General features: G+C 33.4%; 1 protein-coding gene across 6 annotated transcripts in view; it reads left to right on the forward strand.

Moving 5' to 3' along the window:
* LOC143203428 (uncharacterized) overlaps nt 1–23,305 on the forward strand; it is a 242,113-nt gene that overhangs the window by 213,186 nt on the left and 5,622 nt on the right. For all 6 annotated transcript variants that reach the window (XM_076415549.1, XM_076415553.1, XM_076415552.1 and 3 more), the window contains 5 exons: nt 111–273; nt 8,625–8,921; nt 22,579–22,769; nt 22,822–22,925; nt 22,981–23,181. In XM_076415549.1, the coding sequence (XP_076271664.1) occupies nt 111–273; nt 8,625–8,921; nt 22,579–22,769; nt 22,822–22,925; nt 22,981–23,181 (956 nt within the window). The remainder of the gene's footprint in view (nt 1–110; nt 274–8,624; nt 8,922–22,578; nt 22,770–22,821; nt 22,926–22,980; nt 23,182–23,305) is intronic.

A 23,305-nucleotide genomic window follows, 5' to 3' on the forward strand; every position in this document is an offset into this window, starting at 1 on the left:
AATTTATATGTTGATCAATAATCTGCTTTGATTTATTAATATGTTAATTTTTTGCGTTATGTATTTTTTGTTCGATTTTGACTAATTAAAATCTTTTTTTTTTTCTTCAGGGAAAGGAATTGAGAAACGACGAGAGAACGAGCATAACTTCAGGCGATGGAGTGTCGTGTCTTCTACTACAAGACATCACCGCTGATGATAGCGGTAAATACGATGTCAGCGTAGAGAACGAGTATGGCTACGACGGCCACTTCGCCTCTGTTTCAGTGGAAGGTAACAACACAATCTCCTTTAATTTATCGAGTTTCTAATTAATTATGTTAGTACATTTATTTTCAGTTAAAGTATGCCTCTAGCCTTCTAGTCACATATTTTTACTGAGACTTAATGATTTGGAAAACTATTCTAGAGATATTATACTATTAGATCAAAATAAATATACAAAGATATATATGTATTAAGAGGTTCACACTTTTACTCACGCCCTTACATTTATTACTTCCTGAATGTCGGATATAAAAATACAACTATTATTTAGCCACTTGCGGAGGACGGTACTTTGATCATTCGCTACACAATATATTCACTAAGCATTTTTATTATTATACTGTACTATTGCAAAGTAATTGAACATTATCTTAGTGTCTTAATGATGGACTTTTATTTCAGCACACTCTCAACATTATATAGTGCAATAACTATATTTAGAGTATGAACCGTATTTATTTCGCGCGCCTCCAATGCAGGACACTGAAGGCACATTATATATAACACAAAACTATTTTTTTTTGTACTTCTAATGAATAGTTAAACGATTTCCCTAAAACCTTAAGTTTATCAGACTTGGCTTTTAAAGTTTACAGATACGTATCGCTCTTTTCTTCACATTCATCTATTTAAGATTATAATGTTACCTGCAGAAAGACGAATAATTTTTTCAGTTATTGTATATAATGTTTTTAGAAGTGTTTAATTACTTGAATAGATTGTTATTTTTAGATTTCTTAGTTATTTTAGAACTCACTTAGCATAGTATATTGCCTTGTTTGTATTATGAGTATTATATTAGGTATTCTGTATGTATTCTGATCATTTTTCACTTTAAAGTTTCGTTCACTTCAAAATATGTTCGATACTCGTTCCAATCTTTCTGGCCCCATACGGATACCATGTTGAAAAAACGATGTTCGTTTGACAGGCTAATAATTATCGATCCATACTTGTTCAACATTCCGAAGCGGAAGAGAGGAAGGACGGTAGATGTTCGAAGATAAACTTTATCAAGATGACACATTAAAAATTAAAAGACATATGCCGAAAGACCAAAAACAAAGACATATGCCGAAAGACCAAAAACAAATTTCTTTTTCTGCAATATCTTGTTACATAATCAAATAAATTTCACACAATCGAACTTAACAAATAAATTTTAGTTATATTAATATGATCTTAATATAAATTTGAACTTTAATCTTCAGGTTCATGATACAATTGAATTACTTTTGCTGTTGACATATCACATGGTACAATGTTTAGGATAAAAACACATAGACAATGGGATCTTTAAATTTTATCTCGATCCTCAGTTAAACAAACTTATTTGATTGAAATGTTGACACTTTTAACACGCTAGGTCGTTTCATCAGGAATAAGATAAGACATTCTTTGATTAACATCAAATTATTACATGTATTGTTCTACGATCTGCATAAATTCTTATAAAAATAGCTTGGAGTTAAATAATTTCAGAATAATTTCTGGCATAACATTCAGCTTATAATTGAATTACGAATTAATTAAGATTAAGATTGTTACGAATTTAAAACTTTATTGTGAAAAATCATGTACGTTATTATGTTTCATCGGTACCCACTATTAAATGCAACAAACCTTTTGATGATGTTCACTATGCGACTTAATTTATCCTATATTATTAAAATTGAAAGTGATACTTAACTAGAATGGATAGATTAGGAGATCTAAATCGCATGTGATAAAGAGATCCCCTTTTTATGTATGGTATTTCGAATTTTCTGGAAGTGTGGTCATTTCGTAGTGAAATACCAAATGATTAGCAAAAATATTGAACGATATTATCACCAACATCTTTTTTTCGATTCATTTCTGACCTCGTTGCTAAGCCTGCGCGTTCATCAACTTCATTTAATATCCTTGGATAACATATAGACCATTAGTGATATATGTTCGAAATGTCCCAATATTTGTGTATAATGTTATTGCTGAATTGATGTGACGAAAAATCGGAAGTAATTCAGTGTAAAAGCCATTCAGTTTGCTTTTTAGCCTCTAACCATATCATATGACTAGTCGTAGAAACATGGCAGGCAATTGTTTCTATGGTGTAATAGTTAGAACATTTAGCTCTCACGAGAAGGTCGCGGCTTCGATTCCCAACAGAGCTGTAACTTATATCTTTGACAAAAAAAAATTGAACCGACTTCAAAGAATAAAGAAGGAACTCACTAAAATGTTAAAAATAATCAATTAAATACGTTTTTGCTTGTTGTTGTTTGCAGCCTTTTCCAAATATTTGGAAACAGTTTTTGTGTAATGTTTAGTTCCTTATCAATAGAAACAGTACTTAGGTGATGGTTAGTTTCGGCCATATGCCTAACTTTATCCACATCTTCGACAATTGTCTTGGCTGCTACAGTATCAGAGGAAGAAACAGCGTTCAGCCGGCTTGCGTTTCATCTTTATCAAGGAAAAACTGTAAAATATAACGTATTTTCTCCTTGCTAGAGTTTATTTTTAACATGAGTTCAAACAAAACTGGGTCTTGGAACCTTCGGGGGGTTTGTTCAATGAACGCCTCGTGATTCTTGACTCCCGCCTATATCCCAAGCTACGAAGGGGGTACGGGATGAACTACTAAGGGGTAAGGGATAAAGGTGACTAATGGAGAGCTACTAGGAAAAATTATATAAAATATAACTAAGTAAGCTTCTTCTCATTTGACTCTAAAAAGTCTAGTTGTAATGTACGATTTTAATAGTTCGGTGTGTTGTTTTGGTAACATTTTCTATAGTTTATGAACAAGGTCTTCATGCCAAACCTTATCGAAGGTTTGTGCTACATCTAAGAACATGGCTGAACATACTTTTTTACTTTCGTAGGCTTTTTCAATAACATCTGTTATTCTGTGAACTTGGTCAATTGTTGAATGCTTGTTAATAAACCCAAACTGGTGTGTTGGAATTAGGTTCTTTCTCTCTATGAATATCTACTTATGAAATATCTTGAAAATGATATCCGTCCCGAGAATATATCCGACCGAAACTGCAGACAAATGGTGATCTTAATCCACACACCAGAAAGAAAAGGCTTACTAACCTCCACTGAGGGTTTAATGTTTTCAAGGAACCTTCCTCCGCGTAATCACTCTTCCTCCGGGTAAGTGTCAACAGTCGGAGACGCCTATTCTTCCAAATAGCGTCTCCACAGGAACTGAACCCAAACGCTGCCCAAGGCATCTTTTCGAGTCTGATCGAATTCAAATGAGATTCCCAACATTGCAGTACGCTTCTCAGTACCATCATATTTTGGGTATGAAATGTAAGAAGTGTATCTGTCGTGTCACCGCACATATTATTTCAAATCCCACGATCTCGGAAATTCGCAGTGTCCTCCAGTACAGTTGGAAATAACCACCAGCGAACACCGATAACTTCTCCAAAGAGACAATGCGCTAGTCATATATCTGTCGTTCGGTAGGCTCGTTAACAGACGGTGGCTTTTAATGCTGCCGGGGGATTAATAGGCTGCCAACATTTGTCGTATTTCGTAACGTGGACGGAGTCGCCGCGACTGGATAATACGACCTCCTAATACGACGTAATCGCTTGGCGACGGCCGAGTCGAGGGCTGGCGAGCGGATGGCGCCGCCGTCTGTTTTGCATTTCTTCGCTCCGTTACCGAATATGGTCTTGGCGGAGGAGAAAAGAGGGGAGGGGCGACCGAATCTTCCGCTCGGTCCGCCTAGATCCGTCCGAGATCCGCGCTTGTCGATTCGTGAAAAGTTCTAGGTCGTCGATGAACGAACTAATTAATAAACGGGCAAAAATCCTTCGGATTTGAGGCTATATTTTCGGCTAGTTGTGACTGAAAAAAGAACGAAAATTAGGCCTTCTTTATAATATATGTTATATAGAATATACCCTATTGTGGACCTAAGTTAGTCCTCCTTTTATTATATTTTGTCCTATTTCCCCAATTACCAGGTACGCCGGAAAGTCATTACCGGTTTTTCGGAATAAACAATGTATTTATTCAAAGTATTGACCATTTGATTCTATACATCTTGCTCATCCTTCAAAGAATTTATGAATGCCATACAAAAAATACTACTTGTCCTTTGAGCAAAACCATTCCTCGAGCTATTTTCCAACTTCGAAGTTGACGAAGTGTTGCTCTCAAGTGAGCAAGCGCTTGTCCCACAATGCGAAAAGTTGATAGTCATATGTGGCATCCAAGTGTTTTAAGGCATTCTTATAGTTTTGCTTTATGAGATGGCGCGTTATCGTGCTATAAAATCACTTTACTATATCTTCGGGCCCATTCTGGACGTTTTTCAGTCAATGTATTTGAACCATATATTTTTGATCATTTGTTGTCGGTAGCGGTCAGTATTAACTGTTTCACCAAGTTTCAATAGTTCGTAATACACCACGCCTCTCTGGTCCAACCAAACATAGAATCAAACGTCATTATCTTGTGACCAAAACGATTTGGAATCGATCGACCTACTTCGCCAGGTGATAACCTTGATTTTTTTTTGGCTTAAAATCTTCAAAATAAATCCACTTTTTAACACCCGTCACTATTCGATGCAAAAAATGACTTCTGATCATACCTTTGAAACAGCATTTTTCATATTTCACCCATCTTCCCTTCTTTGGGTTTTTCCCATTGCTCGTAATCACTCGCTAAATTTTACATTTTCGAAGAGATATAAATCTATGACGTTGTTACTTTCGCAAAATATAACATGTATTATATATATGTTGAATCATGACATCGCATACTTAAGAGTATCGATATCTGTTTAGAAAAACTCGTAATAAATTTCTGGTACACCTGATATATGCATAAGTTAAAAATAAGAAGAGGTTTAAAACATAAAAACTATTAATTTACTTTAAAATATTATTTTCTGTATGGAAAGAAACGGTGACTTGTTTAACGGCAATACAAAACGACACTGAAGATTTAAGTATATTCGAACATAAACAAAAACTGCCTAGGCGTCTCACACATTACCACCAGTCTTGACATAAACACTCCACCTCGTCTTTGAATATACAGCTTTAGTAATAAGGTCCGTTAGCAGTCGTGTGATATCGACATTCCTCTTAAAGAAACGACCAAAGAAATATGCGTAGTCGTTCTCTCGTCTGAACAGCTTATAGCTGTAAAATTATTTGTAAGTATCACCTGTACCTTCATCCACTAGTTTGTCTTTGTTGATCTTCTGAGTATCACTGTTTCTATATGGAATAGTTCCTAAGTTTTAGTGTCTGTCTAAAGTTCTGTCTAAATTCTAATAGACTGTATTAGCTCACAGCAACTTCAGCCCGCCTTTGATGGCCTTATACCCTGAACTATGTGCATGTGCTGGCAGTCCATGGACCAGGGGTGTCTTTCAAAACTTGAATGTTTCTTACTTGTAATAATTTATAGCCTAGGATCTTTGAGCACCTTCAGTTTACTGTTTGTGACCGCACAGCAACTGCGATACTTTTGCCTAAATTCCAGTTAACTACACCAAGAAACGCTTCGAGTAACTACCGACCTATTGTTAATCCAACGTCAGCCTTTCATCTTTTATTGATAATTAATTTAATTCAGATTAATTTTATTAATATAAAAAACAGAAGAAGTGGCAATTTCTTGAGCGATGATACAAAACGACTCTGAAAGTTTTTATCTGTTACAAAACTGGCCAAACCCCTATGTCGACGATTTCTATTTCTAAAAATATCACTCGTTACACTATTCATTACTTAATCTAATCCCTAAACTTAAAAAATACTTCGAGAATATATTTTTGTTGAGATTAAAATCGGTAAAATATTTTAAGAAGTGAACTGAACTTCGTTTGAACAACTGCTAACAAATTTTCATTCCGATCTTGTGATCAATAGGAATATTAGAACTATTTCTATGTCAACTTGTAAATTCATTTATTTAATGTTTCCTCCTTGATAAAACAAAGTATTGATTATAATCCCAAGTGTGAACTAAAGACACTAACTCCAAATTGATTGTGAGAAATTGTATATAAATTTAGAGTTTTATTGTGAATTTTTCAAACTATTTTCAATCTACTTTTTCCCATCTTCTGGGGAATATTTTTATTTCTCCCAAATTTTCTGCCGACAATAATGTTTAAAATATATTTATACTTCTTAAGATTTGTTAAAAAACAATGTCTCATCAAGTTCATGTAGGTAGATTAGTCAATCTCGTTTAAAAACAAAATTGGTATGCTATAATGATCGAATAAACGCTAGTTACCAAAATCTATTATTATACCCAATTATTTTTTTCCTTAAACGTAAGCAAATATAGTTTTTTTAATAAAACAACGCCCCCATATACTTTGCTACAACTATATTGTAGTAATTAACATGCTAACAGGATTTAAATCCTATAGCGAATAATTCAGAAAATTTCCTTAAAATTAGTAATAATATTAATGTTAATCGTTAAAATATCCAGATATGAATACATTTCTGTTTATCTTGAACATGTATTTAAGACAACAATAATATAGAAATATTTATATCTATTAAAATTTGTGAAGGGTCTATATTTTTTTTGGCGACACTATATGTAAATGATTATTTTTATGTTTTACAGCTGACAGTTTAGATATAGTAAAACTGGAATATTATATAAAAGAACAACGTTTTTATGGCAAAATACACAAATTTAGGCACAACCTAAACGATGAAGTTCAATTTCGCAATGATAACAGTATTAATAGTTGAAATTACCGCAAAGAATTAATGCTTCCACAATATATCTTCGTTTAGCTCGGGCCTTGGACTGGCGGCAAAAATATAATTGGCATAGAAAAATTCCACTAGATGGTGCATATGTACCAACAAAGCTGTAAAAACTATATTTCCAAAGTGATATTCCATACTTAACCTAATCCAATCTACTGTAAACAATTTTTTTAATAATAACTATATTTTTTACCCATTTTAAATTATCCGTACATTTTGAAATACTTTATATTCTATATGTAGTTCTAAAATCTTTATATGCATATAGTGGGATAAGCAAGATCTATTGTATTACAAGACATAGACGCCATTTAAATAAACTCAATAACCTATTATTACAAAAAGGCGAGGTGAGAGAGGGATGCAGAAAAAATATCGCTAGATGATGTATGATATGATGATTGATATTTTCCGAAAGAAATATCGATATTTTTTTTAATATCGATATATTGAAATATCGATACATTTTTTTTTGTGGCCAACACCCCAACGATTACGAGCCATACGCTATTGTAACTCGAATGTGAATTTCTGCCACACTCAGGATTCAACATGGTATTCGACAATATTCGATACTATATTGTCAGAATTTTTTTATTACTCTTAGTGGTTCCACAATCTGCCCATTATTAAGTCGGCTTGGTGGCGCAGTGGTAAAGGCAATGGGACGGTCCTCTTACTGTTGCGATAGCCGCGGGTTCGAATCCTGCTGAGGCATTATCGTAAATTTATGTTTGTGATTGTTTAAAATTTGTGAATGTTCTAGGCAAGAGTGTAAAATTCGACAAGGAAAATGATCCCAGTCGCGCCAGTAACCAGGCTGGATAAGAGCGGATGTCTTCTGGTATGATTTCTAAGAAGTTGATCACCCTCCAGTCGCTAGACTTATACTGAGGACCGTGGTTCGGAGCCCACGTTAAACTTTAGGCCCAGTCCAGATAAACCCATAGTTGGTAAAAGGAGACTTTAAAATATATTTTTAAAAAAATCTGCCCATTAGGCAATAAGTATTTCTTACGTTTATTTATATGGCGTTAAACATTTCAATCCACGCACTTCACTATCACGTCGCATATTTAGCTGATTAGCGAGTACATTGAGATGAACTGACACTCTTTCGAAGTACTTCACACAAACACGTTGAATTACACTCGTTATAGGTTCTAGAGGAATATCGCGTTGTATCGCTTCATTTGAAACATAGTAAAATGAATATCAAAAAACAAAAAATCATACAATATCAACAATGGCATCTCAGAAAGATGAAAAAAGTAGTAAAAAATGATGAAAATGAAAAAAAAAAAAAAAAAAAATATATATATATATATATATATATATATATATATATATATATATATATATATATGTTTTTAAACTTGATAAATGCCTTTTTCAAGTGTAAAAATTATGAAAATACATGTATTGGTACCTCTATTATATATCTCACAATTTATTATATCAAAGCAATAACGCAGTAAGGAAAAAAGTGGGCATGTACAAGTAAAACTCAAAAGCATATAAAGATGATAAAGTTTCCTATAAAATGTATAATTAATTTTTCGCAATAATTACATAGGATTTTTTTATCAGGTCCACCAGATCCACCGAGCGGAATACCCACAATCACCGCCTTTCCTGACACAGTCATCGTAGCTTGGAGCAGTTCGCCCTACGACGGAGGCAAGAAAGTCACAGGCTACGTGGTGGAGTACTCACTATTCGGCAGCGATATCTGGTCAACGGCCATCGACGATTGCACCTACTTAAGCTATCCAGTCGGTGGATTGCAACCCGGAGGACGATATGTCTTCAGGGTGAGAGCCACCAACGTTCATGGCACCAGCAAACCCAGTCACGAATCAGGAATCGTTCAACTGGAAGAACATAGTAAGTTTTTTATTAATTGTTCATATCCATGTTTGTTTGTCGTTTTTGTTTAGTTTGTTTGAACGGTACAAAACGACTCTGAGTGTAAAAACAGTTAAAGACCCCTCGACGACATCTATTTTCAAACGATTTCGAAAAAGGAGGAGGTTCTATGTTCAGCTGTATATATTTTTTTAATATATGTTCGTCGATTTCTCCGTAAATTATGCACCGTTTTTCAAAATTCTTCGTTTATTCGAAAAAGTGCACTTCCGTGGTGATCCCCCTGGAACCAAATCAGGAACTGTTGGGAGGAAGGGAGGGAATCGAGGAAACGCTCAAATTTCAAAGGCTTTTAGTATGTACAAAGTTTTCACATAGTTTTTATCTAAAATAATCAGACATTTATTATGAATAATGTTATTGCTGAGTTGATGTGATGCAAAATCGGAAGTCGTTCAGTGCAAAAGCCATTTAGTTTGCTTTTTAAGCACTAACTATAACGTATAAGACCTCTTAAGAAATATTGTAGACAACTGCTTCTATGGTGTAATGGTTAAAGCGTTTAGCTCTCAAACCGAGATCGCAGATTCGATTCCAGACGTAGACAACAACTTTTTGTTGTTGTTTAGTTAGAATATTCAAACCACCTAGAATAGGTAGCGGACTACGGAACCTGAAGCGTTATTATTTTCAATCATTGTTTTTTATTCCTATTTTTCCTCATACGGGCTGCACCTTTATTTGGTCTACCCATTTTAATATTAAATAAAGTAACTGCATAATTTATTGATTGATATTTTTAACAAAAAAATTGAACCGACTTCAAAAGATAAATAAGGAACTCACTTAAAATTAAAAAGTAGTCAAACTTAGATCTTTAACACCAAAAAAAATTTTTCAAATAAAATATGTACATAATAATCCTTGTATACTAAATAAAGTAAACCTTATTTAACCTATCTACTACACGTATTTTATATTCTTTCATATAGACACAATTTAGCTTAATACCTACCTAAACCTATTTATCTATTTACAGTATTATTTTAACTACTATCAACTGTTAGTTTAGTACAAACTATCAGTTTTCCTTTGTTAATCTTCTAAATTATAATGTTCTACCACAATTTCCCTATATGGAATGTCTTCTCAAGTGTTGGTTAATCGAAATTCCAATAGTCTACAGCTAAGAATCTAAACTATTACAATCCGCACATCAACGCCCTAAACCGTAAGGTTCTATCCAATATATAGTATCTATATATTACGTTAGTTCACCGCAACTTCAGTCCACCTGCTTGTCTTGGGAAACCACGGACTATGGATGTAATTAAAATTTTGATTGTTTTATAATTAAAATATCTTATGGCTAGAGGTTTTTGAGCACGTTCAATCCACCTTTTGTGGTGGCTTACAGAATCACTTGCGATAGTTTTGCCCGAGCAACTAGGAATACGTTTAGTAACATGCGGAATGATTGCTAATCCAACATCCACCTGTCTTCTTTTCTTTTCTTATCGTTCTTCTTTCTTTTTTACATTACCCATCTCTCACAGCCGAACATTTTAATTGATTGTTTATTGTTAAATATTGTTTAATATATTTCCATTTTTGTTTTTTTGGTATCTCTTTTTTATTAATGAACTTTGCTATTAACTGCGAAGTGTAAATTAATAGTAATTTTCCAATTCTGCCGTTAACTTTCTTTTCTTGACTCCATTACTTCTTATGAATCTCCCATTACCATAAATTTTGTATTGTTTTATTCACTATCATTTCATATTCTCTAAGTACCGTGTTCCATCTGCTTAGGGTTTTCTGTAGGTAACCTGGACTCTTCAGTTGTTATCAGTACATCGTCAGCGAAAGACCATTCCAACATTTTAACTTTTCCATTATTATTTCATCCATAAATGCTATTAGCAATCTTGACTTAGAGTTTCTTCTTGTCTTAACCCTGTGTACATTATGAAGGTGGTTGTTTCCTTATTGTCTGTAATTACTGCATTTGTATTTGTCCTGAATATTTCTTGAATCACTGTTATAATTTTCTCACTTCCTCCTATTCCAGTATAATCCATAATATTATGTTTATTTTACAATTACTCTGCCAAAAGCCTTTTTATGAATGAAATGTTTTTCGTAGCGGTGCATATTAAACTTTCTCCAATCTAGCAATCCCTTTTGTCAGTCTTTTTATGTACTATAATAATGAGTACCATTTACCTTCTTATGAAATTCATTCTTTCCATACTCTATTGTATATTTCAGTGATATTCTAGACACTTTTTACCCCATTTTCTAAACATTTGGCAATGTAATTTTCGATTCTTCAGTTTTCTCAGTATATTATGTAATTCCTTCATTTTTGTCCCTTCTACGCCCTCCTGCTCTTCCGAGACAGTTCCCGCACACAAAACAATTCCTGAAATTATTCGTTTTCTACGCAGGTAATGAAATAATTTTCTTGTGAAATTAAACATATTAGAGACGTGCACTGCTTCTTTTTATATTCAATGAGATTGTGTCCCTGTAACGCTTGACGCAGTTACTATATAATAAACAGCATATTATTAAGAAATGTTATGTGACTTAATTTGCAATTTTCCATCATAACTGAAATTGAAACGAAGGTTGGACGGACAATAGAAAGCGAGTTTTTATGGTTTACTTTGTAGGTCGCAAGTCGATTCACTCCGTCAACAATATATCGTTTATTAATAATAAACAAATGATTCCAGAAAAACCACAACGGAAAATTTTACGTATCGCGTGACGTAAATATATTGATTAATATGGCGCTATTTCATTATATGCGGTTATTTAGGGTTCGAACTATTTCTATTTTAAGACCAAATTATGTTTAATATGAAATATGTTACATAAATAAACAAATTTATATTTAGATATGTACATTTGTCAAAAGAAATGTGGTTATTTCGTCATTCGTTGACAGGACAATTGTTTCTAATTGTCATACTCAATTTCTCGACCAATGACGACAGTGCACTATTAGGCTGGGTAAAAAAAAATTTCGGTTTTTTCCTAAATAAATGTTTTAAAACCATACCTAACCGTAGTCATACTGATTCAATGAAGCCATACCATAGCTTTATTTTACTGATATACTGATACTGATAGCATGATTTGTTTATTTACTTTATAAGTTATCCCGTCTTGAAATTTGAAATTCCGGAAGATCTTTTTCATCATATTTTGCTCTTTTACTTTCGAAAAGGGCAGCCGCAGATTCATCGAAAATTGAAAATTGAGAATTCTCAGGTCCGCCAGATTGTTTTTATAGATTTTTGTATCTCAAAACTATTTGTTTATATAGATAAATGTCAAAGCCAGCGACTTTAATAGATATATTAGACAATACAAGCCAGCACTTGATAACTTATCAGTCAAATTCTCTTTTCCCCAAATTGTTTTGTATCTTTTGGAGTATGAAGCAGATTCTCTTTTCTGCGTCACAAATTTTATCATGAAATAAGAGAGTTATTCAAAACTGTTGTGATAACATCCGAAAACTTCATAAATATTTAATATTTTGACTTCCTTTGCTAATATACTCTCAATATGTTATATTGCCTGCTTGGCAGTATCGGTGTTTACGAGGACAGGACAGAAATGTTCTAAATAAAGTTTTGTGATTTTCCATAGTCAAGAGTGTAAAATCCGACAAGGAAAAACATCAAAGTCACGTTGGTAAATAGGCTGACAATAATCTTGATCTTCTAAGATGGTCTCTTAGATGGTCACTCGATAGTGGTTAATCTCAATGCCGAAGACCGTTACCCACTTTAACCAGTAGGACTAGTCCAGATAAATTCTTTGTTAGTAAAAAGGAGACTTAAATAACAGGTCAATTGAAAAGTCCCCGCCCTGACACATAGATGGTGCTACTAGAATTAAATCCACATGATTTTTAGTTAGCCTTAACCCTAAAAAGATGCGTGTATAAATTTGACAGCTGTCGGATCATTGATTTGTGAATTGTAGCATTTTGAGTGAAGCAACATTTGTTATTGTGAAAAAAATGGATGAAAAGGAATTTTAGCCTGTTGATAAAAACTTGGCTTGATACCAAATTTCCGGACACTACCCAGGAAAATCAACCATCAAGGATTGGTATGCTAAGTTTAGACGTGGTGAAATGACCACCGAGGCCGGTGAACGCAATGGACGCCTAAAAGAGGTTGTTACCGACGAAAGCATTTAAAAAATTCACAAAATTATTTTGAATGACCGTAAATTGAAACTGAATGAAATAGCAGACACTCTAAAGATATCAACTGAACGTGTACATCATATCATTCACGAATATTTGGGTATGAGGAAGCTCCGTGCAAAGAGGGTTGATGGTGACAACGACGAGTTGATGATTCAGAGCAGTGTTTGAAGATGATCAAGCGTAATAAACCCGAGTTTTTGAATTGATATGTGACAATGGATGAAACATGGCTCCATCATTTCACTCCGAAGTCCAATCGACAGTCATCCGAGTGGAATGCACACGATGAAACCGCTCCAAAGCATGGGGAAGCGCAACAGTCACATGGCAAGGTTATAGCGTTTGTATTTTTGTGATGCGCATGGAATAAATTTTATTGGCTACCTTGAAAAAGGAAGAACCATCAACAGCGACTATTACATAGCTTTATTGGACCGTTTGAAGGAAGAAATAGCCGAAAAACGGCCGCATTTGAAGAAAAGAAAGTGCTGCTTCACCAAGACAATGCACCGTGTGACAAGTCAATGAAGACGATGGTAAAAATCCATGAATTGGGCCTCGAATTGCTTCCATCCACCGTATTCTCCAGATCTGGCCTCCAGCGATTATTTCCGGTTCTCAGATCTCAAGAGAATGCTCGCTGGGAAGAAATTTTTGTCGAATGAAGAGATGGTCACCAAAAATGAGGCCTATTTTGAAGCAAAGTACAAATCGTACTACAAAAATGGCATCGAAAAGTTGGAGGGTCGCTATAATCAGTATGTCACCCTTGAAGGGAATGGTGTTGAATAAAAAAAACTAATTTTGCAAAAAAGACCTGTTAAATAAATTTTTGTGATTGTCCATAGTCAAGAGTGTAAAATCCGACAAGGAGAGACATCAAAGTCACGTTGGTAAACAGGCTTGCAATAATCTAAGTCTTCTGACATGGTCACTCGATAGTGGTTAAGCTTAATGCCGAAGACCGTTACCCACTTTAACCAGTAGGACTAGTCCAGATAAATTCCTTGTTATTAAAAAGGATACTTAAAAATATAACAAAAAAATATATTTTTTCAAAATATGAGTAGGAAATCTTCACATTTTAAAAAACTTCAAAATTAATTCATACTTCTAATGATGGCTTTATTTTAGAATATCAAATTCGAATCTAATTATATACATTTAAACGTATATCAACCTATAGAATTTTAGATCATGTGATCATATATAAAATATGAAGACAGTAAATTTACATAGCCGCGATACGTCCGAACACAACCAACATCATCATCTCTACATGGCGGAACGGTATAGTTTTACAATGTAACGAACACATCGTCGTACCTGGAAAACTAAACAAAATAATTCGTATTTCGTATTGTGCGCACCGGTGTCCTTGAACCCAAAGCAGGTTTTGTACGTTTTTATTACGCTTTATCATCAAACGTACCTTATTTAGAACGGTAATGCATGTTAATAATTCAACGCTCAGGTAACGCGACCGATATAGAATTGTCGAAAATTAGTTACAACAAATGGTCGGTAAGTTAGCATTCCTATAAATTATTTCCTATTCCAACGATACTATTTTCTATCCAATATCGTACATTGTTTTTTTTCTGATTGTTTGATAGCTGAAAAGATCGAAAATAGATTCGTGTATGTCTGATGGCCTACAAAACTTGGCGTTAATAGGAACTTTTTATTATTGTTTTGGTATTATTTAGTTTTCCCTTGATCTATGTTTGTAGCCTTGGCTATGATTCTCGTTTTGGGTAAACGTTTCGTACCAAATATAAGGATTGGGAATTGATTTCGAATGATTTTTTTGTATATTCAACAATTTATGGTGAAAAAGTGTGAACTCATGTGCGGGTAAAGTCATGAAAATCTTACTAATGAGTCTAAGTCAATCCTAGTAACTAAATTATTCTTTTCGGTACTAAGAAAGAGCTCGACAAGTGAGAATATTTATTTAGAAATTTAAAATATATATTCTAATTCATTTTTTTAAAATATATACATAATAATAAAAACATAAATACTATGTAACATTTAAATAAAATATAAAATACTAAAAATAATAAAATATAATTATAAATGGGAATATAAAATACAGGGGAGTATAGGATATTTATTATATATATATATACTATAGGAGTATAGTATTCTTTCATACATTAAATAACACATGGCCTGAAAACTCCCGGGCCTAACACTTAGATGGCGCTAGTTTTATTCGATTCACCTCTTTTTCAGTTAGTACTAATCTTCGAAAGAAAGCTGTTAAAATTTTATAATATTTTGCTTATAAGTTTGTGAGTTATTGTGCTAAGAGTGACATGATTTTTGTTATTTTGAAAACAATGGATCGAAAACATTTTCGTATTTTAATTTTCCATCGCTTCTTGATGTGAAAAAATACCGTTCGAGCAAAGCAATGTCTAGAAAAGTGTTATAAGGAGTGTTATAAGGTATTTATATATATATATATATATATATATATATAAGCAACAATAAAACGTTGGTTTGCTGACTTCAAACGTGGTCCTAAAGACACCGATGGTGCAGAACGCAGTGGACGTCCAAATGAGGTGATAATACCAGAAAACATAAAAAATCCACAAAATCGGTTTAACTCATCAAAAAGTGAATTTGCATGAGTTAGCTAACATCGTAAACATAACAAAAGGACGTGTTGATTTTACATTGCATGAAGAAGCTCTGTTTAAAGTGTTTGACCAAAAACAAGAACGTGTGGATGAGTCTAAACAGTGTTTGGTCATGTTTAAATTTAACAAATCGGAATTTTTGCGTCGAGATGTGACAGTGGATCCATCACTTCACTCCGGAATCAAAACGATCGTCATCTCAGCGGACAGCAACTGGTGACAAGCCCATTTTAAGGTAAAAGATAAATCGTTCAACAAAAATGGTATTAAAATGTTAGAGCGGGGCTGGAATGATTGTGTGGTTCTTAATGGAAATTACGTTGATGAATAAAGCCATTTTTAACAAAAAAACGCGTTTTCTTTGTTACGCTCGAAACTTTTCAGCCCATGTGTTATAACATATGTAAATCATATCATTCATTATTAATAGTATTAAATTTTTTTCTATTTCTACATTTACCTTTTCAAATTCTAGTGACCTTTCTCATCCATCAAAACAAACATTACTTAATTATTATCACCACATATGTACTTAGTCTTGGTATAAGTTCTTGGTCTTTTTGGTCTTACTGGCTGCTTCCTATCTGCCTGCAGTTGAAAGCGCAGATTCGTATGTTTCAAAATATTATGTGGAAAAACACATTTTATAATTTTCAAATAATTTTTTTATACATATATTTTAAAGTCTCCTTTTACCAACTATTTTTTTATCTGGACTGGACCAACTTTAGAAATCATCCCAGAAGACATCCGGTCTTATCCAGCCTGGTTACTGGCGTGACTGCAATCACTTTCCTTGTCGGATTTTACATAAATTTACGACCATGTCCCAGCGGATGCGAACCTGCGGCTATCGCAGCAGTAGGAGAACCGTCTCATAGCCTTTACCACTGCGCCACCAAGCCATCAAATAATTATTTTTGAAGATTCTAATGTGGACTGAACACCTTCTGCTAATCCCAATATTGAACTTAGATGACCATATTTTCAATCTTGATGGGTTATGGTAAAGAATCTTTGAATAAGCACATGTTATATTTTTAAATTCAATTATGTACATCAACTAATGAAGCTTAGCTAACCAACAGTCTTCTACATTTGGATTCGTCGGGCCTGAAATGCAAAAAACAAACCTTCATATATTTATGTAAGAGCCTGTCGTTTCTGAGCTAGAGCAGAATCCTTGGCACGCCATTTTAAACATAGAAGAGAAGCTTCACATCATGAAATATAACATGTTTATATCTTTTTTACCTTTAAACAATAATTTGTATCGTAAATGCTATTAAAATGACGTTTTAAAAACAAATTTCGTTAAAATGATACAAAAAATTAACAAATCAACAAAATTTATCAAAGATATCTTATCAAATTGCAATCCAAAATTAATAAATCTGTCAGTTTTTTGTTTTTACACCTTCGGCCCTCTGGTGGTTACGAAACGTATATGAGTATGGTCACGTGGCCCCCCAATTAAGTTTCCCTTCTATGTCTTATTTTTTTATGAACTTAACCATCTTTCAGAGATTACAAAATAAAGTGTTTCGTTGTCTTGTCGAAACTCCATACTACGTCTTTTATGAAATTATTATTATGAATAAATTATTGGACAATTGTTGAATCACTAACAAGACTAGTTATTTTTTTTATTGAAATTGCTTATGCTTTTGAATTTTTATGGCGCGGCCATTAGTGGGAAAAGCATCTATTTTTTTTACTATATTATACCAAAAAGTTTTTTTTATAACATCTTTATTCGATACGCTTAGTACAATCTTAATTTACAATTAATTTATTACTACTTTTCCTATGTACTCGGATTAATTAACAAGCAAGTCGAGTACGAGAAAATACATCAGTATGTATTCCTCAATTATAAAATTATAATTATTTATTAATTATTGACTTATAGCTATAGTTTACACTAAATATATACATTTTATATAAGTTCGTATGGTTTTGTTCGCTTCAATCTCCTGACATCTTGCGTGCTGTCCTGCAGTTTTATTACTTCCACGTTAGTATGATTTAGTAATCTTCTTTCGTGTTTCAAGGCGAAATCTTGGATACCTTCGCAAATACATTTGATTTCCAAGTCATCGTGCAGTTCTTCATTGGTTACATAGCGATAGGCATTGGTAATCAATCGAAGAAGCTCGTTTTGACAGCGTTGTATGACTAGTTGATTTGAATTTTTGTATCTTCCGACTAACCAGTATAGTTGTTTTATTCTAGTTCTAATGTGTTTTGCTTTTGTCTAACGTGATGCTATACCAAAAAGTAAAGCTAAAATTGACTTTGAGTGCCACTTATTTAATGTTATTTGGCTGGTCAGCTTGACATGGTATAGTCATAAATAATCGTAGACAGATGAAATTAATGTCATTAAAATTAATGATTGTAAACGTAGTCAATACATACTTAGTTTTCCATGTAGGTTTTCATGAATTTGAGGTGAGTGTCGTTTCCTTTTAAAATTATTTGGAAAATTATTTTTATTTTAGATGGCCTATTCCGACAATACTATTATCTTCTTTCCAATATTGTTCGTTGATTTTTCTGATTGTTTCATAGATGAAAAGATCGAAAATAGAATCGTGTCCTTCTGATGGTCTGAAAAAATTGACGTTAATAGAAACTTTATATTGTTTTTTTGGTATTATTACTTTTCACATAGATCGTTAATAGCCTTGGCTGTGATTCTCGATATGGATAAATGTTTCGTGCCGAATATAAAGACTGTAAATTAATTTCGATTGCTATTTTTGTATATTCAATAATGTATTGGGAAAACTGGTGTACATTATGAAAAAGTGTGCAATAATGTTTGCCATTTATGGCCTGTGGTGTCAAGTTCTTAACAATATTGCAAGTGAGTTTAACATCTTCTTCCAAGTAAAAGGGGTAAAAAAACAGGGACATTTGAAAATATATTCTAATTAAAAATTGCATCTATTATTATATATTAGGTCTATAATTTAAAGCTTTATTGTGAAAAACGGGTACGTTGTATTTTATTCCAAGTGTTGTCCATCGATAGCCGTTACTTTTTCTCATCTTTCAATTTACCGACACCATTTCGAAAGATCGATATACCTTTTGAGGTTCTCCATCACTGGGGCATTTTTTTCGTATCTTCATAAGAAGTAAAGCTCTGCTAACACCGGTCACAACCCATCTGTCGGAACAAGTAATAACCAGAAGGAGCAAGGTCTGGAGAATACAGCGGTGGGGTAGCACTTCCCATTTTAATGTTTTCAAGTATGTTTTCACCGGGTTTTGCAACATGTTGTCGCACCTTTTTATGTTAAGAAATAACATTGACATTTTTATTATCTTTTAGCAGCTCATAGTATACCGCATCAAGCTGATCCCACCAATCACAGAACATTAGCTTGGAGCCATGGTATTCTTGTTTTACCATTGATATTGATGCATAACCAGGTGCACCCACCCCATGATTTTATTTCCCTTTGGATTATCGTAATAGATGCAGTTTTCATCACCAGTAACTATACGATGAAAAAAAATAAAAATTCGATTTATCCGTTAGAAATGTATGTACTCAATGCGATTTAACATACAGTAACACCATCTATTGTAAATCCTTTGATAATTTTAAAGTATAGGCCTAATACATAAGTGGGTGACCGGATGATCGTATCGCCTAAATCTATCTTGAGAGTGTTCATCTATCTCCGACAATAACAATAGCCACTTCGTCGATTATCGGTTAATTAAACCTTCACGCGTGCTTAATGGTAGGTGTTATAAGAGGTGGTTAGAAGCATTTCCTACTCCAAAAACTAACGTAATAGATTTGGTGGCCGAACCAATGGTGACAATTTTACTTTTTCGCCGGCACAACATAACACAACAAATTCACCGCTGTATTTTAATGCCTTAAATATATGTCATTCTACGTGCTCGCTCTTGTTGTGTTTTGAACACATAATCATTGCATTACATTCATTGCTTTCTAAGCATATCTACTTCGTTTATAGTCGTTATCGAATGCAATTGCAATATACCAATATGATTATTATAATTTGTTGCCTCTTGCTAATCACCAATGCGCTGTACACATAAGGTAACTCATTACACATTTGATTGATTTCGACGACGTAAGTCAGATCGTCTTCTCCTTGACATCGTTAATATCAAAATCAAAGCAAGTTTTCCCTCACTAAACTTGTGACTAAATAATAATAAATGTGAAATACATTTACATATGCACATAAACAATCACTACATATTTCAACTCTATTCTTGGTATATTATTACTCGATCGTAATTAGAATACGATTCAAAATTAACGTTGGCAAAAAATTATATCATATTTGGCATATATGTCATATTTTTTTACTTGATTTTCACGATATAGAATCGATCTATAAAATACCTACACTTATCACTACATAGTATAAAACAAAGTCGCCTTTTCTGTCCCTATATCCCTATGTGCGCTTAAATCTTTAAAACTACGCAACGGATTTTGATGCGGTTTTTTTCAATAGATAGAGTGATTCAAGAGGAAGGTTTATATATATAATACATGCATAATATACTAAGGCAACATTGCTAATTTTAGAGGTTTCTAACGTGATGTCGTAAATTAACCTATTTTTTTAGGCTTATTTAGCAATTAGCAAAAACGCTGCCTAACCCTACGAGTTAGATCAAATTAATGTACTACAGTATTGTACACCATAAAAAGGTCTACAAAAAAGTCCGCGATAGTGTATGTTTATCTTTTAGGGATAACCCACATTAACCATTTTTATTGTTTACTTTTTACATGAGAAAATGGCTTATTTACGAAGCTATTTTAAGCAATACGGCATTAATCCTTATCGAATTAAGTACCTTAAATACAGTGTGCAATTAATATAGATCAATATGGTTCCTAACAGCATGTAAATTAAACAAATATTTTCGGAGATATTACAAATTTAAAATTTGCGTTTAAAAATGTGTAATGTAATAAAAATTGTATGAATTTAGATATTCCAAAGATAGCAGGAAATCTTCATAGTAAGTATAGGGGAAGAGGAATTGTTTTACTCCAAATTTAATGCGTGCAGGCCAAGGGCAGTAATGAATGAACCAAAAATACTGGATCGATTTTAATCATGTTTTCATTGAGTGACATAGGCATATATATTTTATGCCCGTGCAAAGTCGGAGCGGGCCGCTATGTTTTTATATACAACGTTCATATTTTTTCTGTAGTGTATTTAATTTAGTATCAGCATTACACCCGTGCGAAGCCGGGGCGGGTCGCTAGTATGAAATATAAAAAGCACTATGATATTAAACAGTCGGTGCCGAAACTCTTCAATGTTTAATACATTATACATTCTACTCGCGATTAGATAATAGTGGCCGATAGTTTTAATCAGTATTCAGCATTTTTAGTCACAAACTAAATTCCCAAACGCACCCATAAACATCTGACAACCAATAAAAATGTCGATCCTTAGTTACACAGAAACTATTGATCACAATGACAATTCTTCATCACACGTTTGGTTCTCTTGAATGTACATAGTTCGTTGTTATCCAAGAGTTACAGCATTTCGATGTTTACATGTCTTAATGTCTCAATTTCTTCTATGACAGTTGAAATCTGAAGGTATAAGTAATTCTTCTTATAGTATATTTCTTAGGATTTTTATTTTGTTAATATTTCATAGAACATGTTCCTTGCAATCAAATTTTACGTCAACATTCATCCTAAGGTACTTAGCATTGCACTTTATGGGATAATAGTAACATTAACATTATTTATTGTACTTTAAAAGTGTCAATGAACATTATCAGTGTTTAAACATCGTAGTAAATAATCTAACAATGATGATTGTTTAGTTTTAGTTTTCTTTGTTTTCACTAATTTTCTTAGAAATATTTGCTTCCTATAGATACGAGGTTTAATAAACTCATGAATTTTCCTTTTTAATATACTGTAAAGTTATTATTGTCAAGATGATAGATTATGTCAGCGTTTGAATTTTCACGAATCGTAGCCACCCACTATCCCCAATGTTCAGGATGTGCATGATGTTCAGGATGTGTACTATTTATATAATATCTTATGATCGAAGATAGTTCGTGTATTTTATAGTATTGAATTGTATTGTAACTGTATACATATGTTAAGTAATATAAGTTATTATTAATTCTGTCGAGTTCGAATTGATGTCAGTTTCATGAATCACTAACATCTCTAAGAACAGCTTATTTTTGGCCTTATTGAACCAGCGTTCCGAAAATTATTTAATGAATTAAAGAAGGAATTCAACATGGCCCTTCTAACCGGATAGAAGGAGCAGATATCGAATCAGCATGGTTCTTCAAGCCAGATAGAAGTAGCAGATAATTCAACACTCAATTAAAACATTATATGTCATATGCTAATAATAATTTCTTCAGAACTACTGTTTGATGAGTTTCCCACATGGAGATCTGAAATGGCGGTCTTACACAGCTTATAATTTTACTTTAATTTGGCAAATACATGATATATTTATACCATACTCAGAACAGTAGTAATAAATTAATTTGTAATGTAGTGTAACAAAATAGTGGCCGACATCTGCCGAAATTTATCAATTTGTTATAAACAGTTAATGTATTAAACACTTTATTTCCTTTGACCTATATATTTCTACCCTATATATTTTACCACTATATTTGTTGGTATCATTTTAGAGCGACTTAATATTTTCACCAAGTTTACATTTTTAGTCAGTTCTTCTGATATTAATTCTAGTTATTTTTACAGATGAATCGTCTTCATTCGAGCACAGATTAGTGGTAACTGAACCCGGTGTAGAATTCAAGCCCCGATATGACGTCCAAGAGGAATTGGGTAAGGGTAGATTCGGAGTGGTGCACAAGGTTATCGACAAAACAACAAATCAAAAATTGGCCGCCAAATTCATCCGATGCAGGACCCAAAAGGATAAAGACAAGGTATTTTATCTCCGTCGATTTTGCTTCGAAACTATATCTTCCTCCCTTGCAGGTACAAGAAGAGATCAAAATTATGAATCTACTCCGACACCAGAAGTTGCTCCAGCTCGCGGCAGCTTTCGAACACGCAAAGCAAATGGTCATGGTGATGGAATAGTGAGTGATCAAACAACCAAAGCTAATAATAGAGAACTAAATTATATATTTGCAGTATTTCGGGTGGTGAACTGTTCGAGAGGGTAGTGGCTGATGACTTTACACTCACAGAAAAGGACTGCATCTTGTTCATGCGACAAATTTGCGAGGGCGTAGCGTACATGCACTCACAAAGCGTCGTTCATCTGGACCTAAAGCCTGAGAACATCATGTGTCATACTAGAACATCACACGAAATCAAAATCATTGATTTTGGGTAAGTTGAATTTAAATCAATTTTTAAGTAACCAGGCCTTAACCAAACTGAAATATGAAATAATATTCCCAAAATAACTAGTGACCTCAGAGAACACAGAGATGTAAAAACCACAGAAATCTTA

Source organism: Rhynchophorus ferrugineus, unplaced genomic scaffold, assembly GCF_030347505.1.
Source record: "Rhynchophorus ferrugineus isolate W39M unplaced genomic scaffold, kcgeb_rfMv2 rfM10, whole genome shotgun sequence".
Lineage (NCBI taxonomy): Eukaryota > Metazoa > Arthropoda > Insecta > Coleoptera > Curculionidae > Rhynchophorus > Rhynchophorus ferrugineus.